This window comes from Helicoverpa zea, chromosome 31 (genome assembly GCF_022581195.2).
Source record: "Helicoverpa zea isolate HzStark_Cry1AcR chromosome 31, ilHelZeax1.1, whole genome shotgun sequence".
Lineage (NCBI taxonomy): Eukaryota > Metazoa > Arthropoda > Insecta > Lepidoptera > Noctuidae > Helicoverpa > Helicoverpa zea.
Genome location: NC_061482.1, coordinates 15,661,258 through 15,671,748, shown reverse-complemented (window position 1 = coordinate 15,671,748; position 10,491 = coordinate 15,661,258). Strand labels below are relative to the sequence as shown.

At 38.9% G+C, this 10,491-nt stretch overlaps 1 protein-coding gene and 1 long non-coding RNA gene across 2 annotated transcripts; both read left to right on the top strand.

The window, feature by feature from the left end:
• The first annotated feature begins 223 nt into the window (after positions 1-223).
• Positions 224-1,190, top strand: LOC124645427. The gene is made up of 3 exons (XR_006986221.1): positions 224-300; positions 426-576; positions 983-1,190. It is a non-coding gene; the product is annotated as an uncharacterized LOC124645427 (long non-coding RNA).
• Positions 1,191-4,476: 3,286 nt separating this feature from the next.
• LOC124645426 lies at positions 4,477-9,013 on the top strand. The gene is made up of 2 exons (XM_047185230.1): positions 4,477-6,554; positions 6,655-9,013. The coding sequence occupies exon 2, from the start codon at positions 6,712-6,714 to the stop codon at positions 8,989-8,991; it is 2,280 nt and encodes a 759-aa protein (XP_047041186.1). The 5' UTR covers positions 4,477-6,554; positions 6,655-6,711; the 3' UTR covers positions 8,992-9,013.
• The last annotated feature ends 1,478 nt before the right edge of the window (positions 9,014-10,491 follow it).

Sequence of the window (10,491 nt, the reverse complement as noted above, 5' to 3'; positions counted from 1 at the left end):
AACATCGTTACAACAACGAAAGCGGCGAGCAGCTAAATCTATTTATACTTTCTGTATTCAATGTACTGTGTAGTTACCTAACTATGTTATATACCTGCATGTAGGTAGTCGAACCGAAGACTACCTGAAGACGTATGCTACGTATTCAAAAGTTTTCAACGTGTACCCTGTAGGGCCATGTGGGATAGTTCTTAACACTATCCACCCGGCTGTACAGGTCTCACGTTTTAAACTACTAATCATCAGCTAAAGGCGGGAAGACGCAGTTAACGTGAAGAAATATATCCACGTTATCGCGTGGTGAGTTTTTTGCTAGACAACTGAATTACTAAAGTTTTATTTTGCAGTATTGATATTCTATAATCAATAAACTGAGAACGTGTATCTAAGCTATTGTAGAATTTTCCCATGTGTGTCTTCCTTAGGTACATGAAGGTATACCTACCGTTGCTGACCTGCCCGAGTCTGTCACTGGGCGACATCAGCTACTCGCCAGCTCCTTCACAACGGTAGCTTCGGAACCTAAACGAGGTTTACGTGAAACTAAACCTGGCCTTTAGATCACGTGCTAAGCGTGTAAGTAATCAACCTAATAATTTTATTACAAACTCAAAATGAATGTCAATCTATCTCTCTAATCTTCTTTTCTTTGGTCACCACGGTCATTTTCAAAATTAATATTTTTCCGTATAGGCTCTTAGGTATTATTTCTCCATGTCCTGAAAGAATACACTTCACAAACCCAGTAGTTTAAATATCTACAATAATAATTAATTAATAAGCAATTTGATTGCCTCGTTGGTCTAGTGGTCGCAAGTGCGACAGCTGTGCACGAGGTATCTGGTTCAATTCCCGGAATATTTAATTCTTGTAATTTCCTTTATGACTTTAGATACAATACAACTTCATAAAACATACACATATTTATTACACAATGCAAGCTTCATGAGCTCCTCGTATTAAGTGGATGTTTAATCTACAGGACAGACACCGATGTGGGTGTTCCTGCCGGCGGCGGTGAGAGGTATCTTGACGGGCGACTCTCCGATGACAATGTTCTTGATGCAGCCGGTGAAGCCGCGACGAGAGCGAACTCCGCGCACCCGGTGTAATGGCTTTTCGTGCCCGCCGATGTACAGAGACGACCGAGTGTCGGTGGAAGCGTACGCGCCCAGACCCGGCTTAAAGAAGTGCCCGTCGCACTGTGCACTGCAAACAGATAAATGCTTATTAATACAAAGTAAATCAAATAAATAAATGTACAAAATGAGTGTTATTTGTTTTATTTACCTACTCGCTTCCGTCCAAGGCTTCTCCGCGTCTTGTGTTGTGTCGTGTTAAAAGCTACCTATGTTTCAATCCAGGGTATCAGCTATCTACATAGGTACATACCAAATTTCAACCAAATCGGTTCAGGCGGTTTTGCGCATTTATAAATAATATTAGTAGGATAGTATGAGAAGGATAAGGCCTCCATTCTTCATTGCTGAAGGCGGGATAGTATCAAATGAATAAGCAATAAAACAAGCACACTTTCCCACGTAAATAAATAGTAAATCGTAGGTGTATCTTATCAAGACCATCTTTTTAAAATCGACTACTGTAAGACTACCCTGCTTGACCCATTTATCTGGTGTTAATAAACCATGCGATCGTGGTGACATCTTCGACAGTCTTGCAAAAATTTGGGTAGAGTGCAAAGAACTGAAATGAAATACAAGTCTCGCAACTGTTTAGTGAAATCTATAAACGTCTCGACTTTTAAATAAAAATAAAAGTTCCAACAAAGATAGTTTTGAGGCGTTTAAGTCGAGATCAGTAACAAGTATTTTATGTATAAGATTACAAACGGCTTCAGCATTTTATAAACATGAAGCGTTATACAAATTAGTTAATGAATGAATGAATCATCTAACATGTACTTGCCTTAAACATCAAAGACTTCATTATCTATTTCTATGGCAATAAGTTCCATAGAATTGCTAGAAAAATCTTTACATTTCACAAGCAGGGAAGTCACAGACTCACAATAGGGTATACATATATATATACATGGCGACAGACCGGCATAAAATACAAACAGTAGTGGACCCCTAATTTCTGTAAAAATAAGATACCAAACTTGAAAGCGACATCTGTTGAGTGTCACAAGGTTGCTAGCGACATCTATTGTACTACTTGTGAACAACGTAGCGATACTATCCGACTGACTTCTCCTGCCACCTGGTGAGTGTAACCGGAGAGTGTTGAGCGTAATCGGTTTTTACAGTTGATTTATATTTTTTTGTGGAGAGTAATTATGATATCGTAATACTATGCAAAAATTCAAATTTCTGCTATTTTTTAGGGTTCCGTACCTCGAAAGGAAAAAACGGAACCCTTATAGGATCACTTTGTTGTCCGTCTGTCTGTCTGTCTGTCTGTCTGTCTGTCTGTCTGTCTGTCTGTCTGTCAAGACCCTTTATCTTAAGAACGCGTGGACGTATCAAGCTGAAATTCACATAAAATACTCGGGTCTATTGTCCCTTTAGGCTGTGAAAATATCAAGCTTCTAAGCCAAGCCAATCAAAAGATACAACCGATTATGTCGATATTTTCAACAAATTCTCGACACTCGCAAAGGAATCAAAACCTACAGGGTACTTCCCGTAAACTCAGAATCTTGAAATTTGGCATAAAGCATTGTTATATAATGCAAATATAGGAAAAATTGCGAAAATCTCATTTTTTTTGTTATATAATATAATAAAAATATTTTAATAAAATGAAACTCACTACCTTATTTCTCACGAACGAATAAAGGTACCAAATTGAAATTTATACCAAATACCTAGGTCTATTGTCCCTTTAAGCAATGAAAAAATCAAACTTCTAAGTTAACGCGATCAAAAGATACAGCAGTTTTACCAACACCTTAGACGAATTTCCGTCACACGCTAGGGAATCAAAACCTACAAGGTACTTCCCGTGAACTCAGAATCTTAAAATTCGGCACGAAGCAACGTTATATAGTACAGATAAAGGAAAAATTGCGAAAATGATAAATTTGAAGTTACATAAAATATTAAAATATTATTTTTGCTTACATGACATAAAATATTTTTTTAATAATTATAAACTTTCCTACCCTTTTTCACATGAACGCGTAGAGATATTAAAGTTTTGAATAAAAAGTGAAATTCATATCAAACACTTCTTAAATATAATGGCCTCTAAACTGTGAAAAATTTTAAATCATTCAAAGGTCATTGGGCACCTTAGTATGAAAACCATACCCACGGCGGATACGAACGAAATATAGCACAGTATAATGATAAAGGCTCTGATTTACTATGGCATTAGTCGCATCAATGTGAACCATGGGAATCTAGAGAAAATCAGGTGTAAACATCAAATATTTTCCTCATTTCAATGGGGAATTTAAACGACCAAGTTTGACGGATTTGAGAAATCATTTCTTTGTAGTGAAAGAGTATACTCGCCGTTTATTTCCATTGTCATCAGGTCAGGATCTGATGATGGAAATCCTGAGAAATCGAGGGCAACTATCAGAAATTGTAGGCATGCATAGGATTAAAACTTGATTCTCAGATGTATGTCTGGTGATACTATCAAACAGTGAAGGTTTAGAGCTTATCTGATGATGGAGACGTGAGAAAGTCTCATCACCTAAAATAAGCTCCAACACAAGGTTACGTTATAAATTGTAAAGGAGTTCCCATAACTATATCTGATCTTAGCTGTCGATCCCACAATGGCAGTCAAACCTATCTTTGTGGAAAGTCTTCGCCAATACGAATAAAATAAGCCCAAACACGTGGTAGTTGCAACATACCGTTCGGGAGTTCCCTTGACTCTCTGTAGTCTGCATAATCAAATCAGCTCCAAACCTTCACTGTTTACCAGTACCCTCAAAAATACACTCACATGTCTGGTTATGACTCGATGCGTGCCTACAATATTCAAGAGTTGCCCTCGATTTCTCAGGGTTTCCAGATCCTCATCAGATCCTGGTCATCCGGATTGGCACCTTCCTTCTTTATGAAATGTCTTTAACAATAAAAACTAGCATTGCAACCTGTACAATCCTCTGAAACTGCTTATCTTTTATATTTTTCAAACGATCCTGGACATTCGTCTCCATGGAATTTTAATAAAATATTTATATTCAAAGAAACGTCATACCATTCTCTACGATTTAAAACTACTTTGATTCATGTCCGCCACTTTTTACAAAGCGGGTCAGATATGCCCCATGACTAGGGAATGCAATCCCGACTCGAGATTGCAAATTCGGGATCCCGCGGGATAAGAAATATCAATCCCGCGGGATCCCGGAATTTTCGGGATCCCGTCTAATTTAAAAAAAAAATGAATCCAGATGACTGAAAAAGCTAATAACTGCTTGTTTGTGATAGTGAGGTTAATTAAAATAACATATTACTCGAAGGAAAATAAAAACCTTTAAGGACGCGTTTGCAGTTTGAGCAAAATTAAGCTGTTTTTCGGTACATTTTGCGACTAAACCAAGCCAAATCAAATATGACAAATAACTCCTAGTTATAGCTTGGGTCTTCAACTATAAACGCGAGGAAGGTTTTTTTTGAAAAAATAAATTTTTGATATCATAAAAAAGTTATTTCGTAACCCCTTTCTACAAAATTCATGATTCCGGGTCAAGTTTAGGTACAATTTTCTACTAAGAATAAAGTAATTTAATATTGATTTATTTTTTGTAAATAGGCAAACATAGTCAAGATTAAATGTGAGGAAAAAAAATACAGTATTGTGCTATGAATAAGGTTAGAAAAAATAAAAACAAAACCAATTTTTTTCACATATTTTGCTACTAACGATGAGTCTTAACAGCTTGAAATAGGGGTTATTTTATTTGTATTCCTTCCGACCCACGATTGTGCGAAAGCCTCATTCTGAGTCAGTCTGCGCTCGGCCGCCGTCGTGAGAGGACACTGTATCGCTCGTTTCCAGCTGCTCGTGTTGAAAAAGATCGCTGTATAAATACAAAATATTCGACTAACCAAATTTGATCCTTCTAAGGTAAGATTATTGATTTTTATCATTACACCAAAATATTATGCAATATTGTAAATATTTCACTAAAAAATAACGTTTCATCGCACGTGATCATGAAGTACTTTGGTGACTGCTAACGTGGAGTGACCTGAAGGTATATCCTCGGTGTCTGCTACTGGAACTCCGCGACGAATATATCTAGGTGTACCGAGTTTGGGCTCGTTTTGTTAGCTATGATGAGACCTTACCACCGGACTTGATGGAGTGACCTGAAGGTATACCCTCGGTGTCTGCTACTGGAACTCCGCGACGAATTGAGTCAGATGTACCGAGTTTGGACTCGTTTTGTGTGTTATGAAGAGACTTTACCACCGGACTTGATGGAGTAACCTGAAGGTATACCCTCGGTGTCTGCTACTGGAACTCCGCGACGAATAGATCTAGGTGTACCGAGTTTGGGCTCGTTTTGTTAGCTATGATGAGACCTTACCACCGGACTTGGTGAAGTGACCTGAAGGTATACCCTCGGTGTCTGCTACTGGAACTCCGCGACGAATAGATCTAGGTGTACCGAGTTTGGGCTCGTTTTGTTAGCTATGATGAGACCTTACCACCGGACTTGATGAAGTGACCTGAAGGTATACCCTCGGTGTCTGCTACTGGAACTCCGTGACGAATAGATCTAGGTGTACCGAGTTTGGGCTCGTTTTGTTAGCTATGATGAGACCTTACCACCGGACTTGATGAAGTGACCTGAAGGTATACCCTCGGTGTCTGCTACTGGAACTCCGTGACGAATAGATCTAGGTGTACCGAGTTTGGGCTCGTTTTGTTAGCTATGATGAGACCTTACCACCGGACTTGATGAAGTGACCTGAAGGTATACCCTCGGTGTCTGCTACTGGAACTCCGTGACAAATAGATCTAGGTGTACCGAGTTTGGGCTCGTTTTGTTAGCTATGATGAGACCTTACCACCGGACTTGATGGAGTGACCTGAAGGTATACCCTCGGTGTCTGCTACTGGAACTCCGCGACGAATAGATCTAGGTGTACCGAGTTTGGGCTCGTTTTGTTAGCTATGATGAGACCTTACCACCGGACTAGATGAAGTGACCTGAAGGTATACCCTCGGTGTCTGCTACTGAAACTCTGCGACGAATAGAGTTAGGTGTACCGAGTTTGGACTCGTTTTTTTATTATTTTTTTTTTTTTTTTTTATAATAAAATGTTTGAGTACATAATAACTATGAATATTCAATTGTTGTTATAGATGCCGAGAAGTCGAACGTTTGGCAAAAGCTCTCGTAAACAAGTGCTTTCCAGAAAAAATGCATTGGAAAATATAAGACGGTAATCATTTGTTTATGGAATGCTCATCATAATTGAGAACTGTCAAATTAATTCGTTTGTTTTCACAGACTTCGAGAAGTGAGTCGCAATTCTAGTGACATAAGTGAGGTGCATTCAGAAGAAACAGATTGTAGTACTTCCAATAACAATGACTTGGAGACATCTTACGTAAGTTATCATATTTCTTTACTACGACTTGTACATGTACTATTATTGTGTTTTGCTAACGTCCTTTGGTACAAATGACAAATTAAATATTTTTTTCTAGACCGCTGTGGATGAAGAAAAAGTAACCTATCAGATTTCAGGAAGAAGGCTTATTGAAATGGCTTATTTTATGGAGCAATTACAAGGAATCAGCAATCATAAGTCTATGTTTAATTGTAATTTGAGTACAATTGAACTATTGAGTGAAAAAAGGTCTGGGCTTCACTCGACCTTTTCAATTAAATGCAAAATGTGTGGTGCTGAATTCACGTTAGAATCATCCAAAAAAACTGAAAATAAAATGGACGTGAATGAAGAAATTGTCGCTGGTATAATGACGATTGGTGCTGGGGTTACACAGCTTAATACTGTTTTGTGTCATGTAAATATGCCACCAATGTCAGTACGATTGTACCAAGCTAAGCATGACATAATAAGTCGGTGGTGGAAAAAGGCTGCGCAGCACTACATGATCGAGGCGGGTAAAGAGGAGAAAGACAATGCTTTAGCTATTGGAAGTGTAAATACAGATGGGTTAGCTATGATACCTGTATCGGGTGATGCATGTTGGTCCAAGCGCTCTTATGGAACCAATTACAGTGCTTCCTCCGGTGTTGGTGCAATCGTAGGCATGCACTCAAAAAAAGTATTATATTATGGTGTCAAAAATAAATTCTGCAATATCTGTGCACGAGCAGAAAATAAAGGGGCATTACCTAGGAAACATGCTTGTTTTAAAAATTTTCAAGGTCCTTCTACCGCTATAGAAGCAGTTGTAATAACAGAGGGCTTCAAAAAGTCCATTGGTATGCATGGACTTATCTACCACCAGTTTATAGCAGATGGTGATTCAAGCACTTATGCTAGCATTAGGAACGCAAGGCCTTATGATAACATAACTGTGGGTAAAATCGAATGTAAAAATCATTTACTAAGAAATTACTGCAAAGGCCTGCTAGCAATTTGTAGTAATACTTCTTTCCACATAAGGGGCCGAAAGATTCTGAAAGAAAATTATTTGCGTATACGTTGGGGCATTGATAGTAGCGTCAAATATTGGTCCAATAAAAACGTTGCTTTCGAAGAAAAGGCAAGAGGTATCAAAAATGATATAATAAATGGTCCCTATCATATATTTGGTGATCACTCCAACTGCGCAACTTATTTTTGTAGTGATGACGTCAAAAAACGCAACGTGAATAATATGGTGCCAGAACTGACAGCTTACGGGGTCTTTCAAAAAGTTGAAGATTTGGCCCAACGTCTTTCACTGCATTCCTGTAGTTTTGTTTACAATGAAACAAATAATGCAGTGGAAAGTTTTAATGCACGAGTTGCAAAATTTATAGGAGGCAAAAGAGTGAACTTTACCCAGCGGGGGTCCTATCTTGCTCGTTGTGCTGCAGCCGTGGTGTCCTATAACACGGGTGTCCTTCAGTCGGCAGTACACAAATATATTTTTGGCACAGATGCCAATCCCGAAATTGTTCGGCTAGAAAAATTACGCCAAAATTTAAATCAAAAAAGGCACAACAGAAAAATTAAAAAGAAAAAGAATCCAAAGCCATCTGCATCTAAAGATGCCTATTATGGTGAAAGTTGCCAAAAGGTGGACATGAACGAGGAAGAATTTGAAGAGGCCAAAAATAAATTTTTAAATGCATTAGAACTTTCGGAGACTGAAAAGGTAAATTTAGAAAGGGACACAGTTTTGCAGAGTGGCAGTACATTATGGCTAGAAACTAGAAGGAAACTGCTGACAGCGTCGTGGTTCGCAGCAGTCTGTAAACGTCGCATAACCACTGAGTGTGGACCACTAATAAAACAAATATTGTATCAGAAAGACTTAAGCAATATCCCGTCAATAAAACATGGCAGAAGCAATGAAGCGACTGCCATCCGCGAACTTGCAGCGATCTTGAATATGCCCATTGAAAAGTGCGGGTTGTTCATAGACCGAGAATTTCCCTTTCTTGGAGCAACCCCCGACGGAAAGTGTGAGATTGGAATAATAGAAATAAAATGTCCATCTTCGGCATATGGTTTGGAGCCAGACGATGCCATTAAACTCAAAAAAGTTGATTTTTGGTTGCCTAGTGATAATTTATTTACGGTAAACAAAAAACATAAATGGTATTACCAAATACAAGGACAGCTACGCATTACTAGGCAAGACACTTGCGTGTTTGCTATTTGGACGGGCCCTGGCAAAGTCAAATATGAGTACATACAAAGAGATGAACAATTTTGGAAGGAAAAAATGGAGATAAATTTAATTAGTTTTTACCAAAATTGTCTTCTTCCAGAATTGATTGACCCAAGAATGTCACGGAATATGAAGCTGAGGGTACATTCCTCGCACTTAAAAAAAAATATTCTAGGGCTGAAAAATTTGTGAATAAATTAAAATGAATCCAAAACCTTCTTTTATTTCACATGAAACCATCACTTGTATTAAATAAAATATATATTTATTCATTCTCATCATAACTTACAAAACGAGCCCAAACTCGGTATACCTAGATCTATTCGTCGCGGAGTTCCAGTAGCAGACACCGAGGGTATACCTTCAGGTTACTCCATAAGTCCGCCGGTAAAGTCTCTTCATAACACACAAAACGAGTCCAAACTCGGTACACCTGACTCTATTCGTCACGGAGTTCCAGTAGCAGACACCGAGGGTATACCTTCAGGTCACTTCATCAAGTCCGGTGGTAAGGTCTCATCATAGCTAACAAAACGAGCCCAAACTCGGTACACCTAGATCTATTCGTCGCGGAGTTCCAGTAGCAGACACCGAGGGTATACCTTCAGGTTACTCCATCAAGTCCGGTGGTAAAGTCTCTTCATAACACACAAAACGAGTCCAAACTCGGTACATCTGACTCTATTCGTCGCGGAGTTCCAGTAGCAGACACCGAGGGTATACCTTCAGGTTACTCCATCAAGTCCGGTGGTAAAGTCTCTTCATAACACACAAAACGAGTCCAAACTCGGTACATCTGAATCTATTCGTCGCGGAGTTCCAGTAGCAGACACCGAGGGTATACCTTCAGGTTACTCCATCAAGTCCGGTGGTAAGGTCTCATCATAGCTAACAAAACGAGCCCAAACTCGGTACACCTAGATCTATTCGTCGCGGAGTTCCAGTAGCAGACACCGAGGGTATACCTTCAGGTCACTTCATCAAGTCCGGTGGTAAGGTCTCATCATAGCTAACAAAACGTGCCCAAACTCGGTACACCTAGATCTATTCGTAGCGGAGTTCCAGTAGCAGACACCGAGGATATACCTTCAGGTCACTGCATCAAGTCCGGTGGTCAGGTCTCATCATAGCTAACAAAACGAGCCCAAACTCGGTACACCTAACTCTATTCGTCGCGGAGTTCCAGTAGCAGACACCGACGATATACATTCAGGTCACTCCATCAAGACCGGAGGTAAAGTTTCATCATAGTCATCATACATAACCAACAAAACCAGTAAAATTTTTATGGTTATCTAAACGCAGATAAGTACTTGAGTACATAAAAAACAAAATAAATTATCCAAGTTTCAAAATTTGTTTATTTGACTATATTCTTGCAGCTAACAATGCCTACATTTGTGTGAGTGGGCCGTGTCAATGTAGTAGTTCGATTTCATGCCTATCAATTTTGCAAACGCGTCCTTAATTCTTTAATCTTACCAACTAAATAATAATCAGGTTGTAAGGAAATTAACGTAGGTAAATTAGGTAATCAAAACAATAAGCTTATTTCAAGGGAATTAGGAAAAAGGGTGATTTTGAAAATGACTCCTTAAAAAACAAAGGGTATTAATAGTTTCATCTGCTAAACGGCATCTAATGTGCGTTGCAATGTACCCCGCTGCTGAGAATGCCCTTTAATACCGAAAG

Excerpts from the sequence above, each read along its gene's own strand:
- LOC124645426 (XM_047185230.1), top strand. The coding sequence starts at position 6,712 with ATGGCTTATTTTATGGAGCAATTACAAGGAATCAGCAATCATAAGTCT.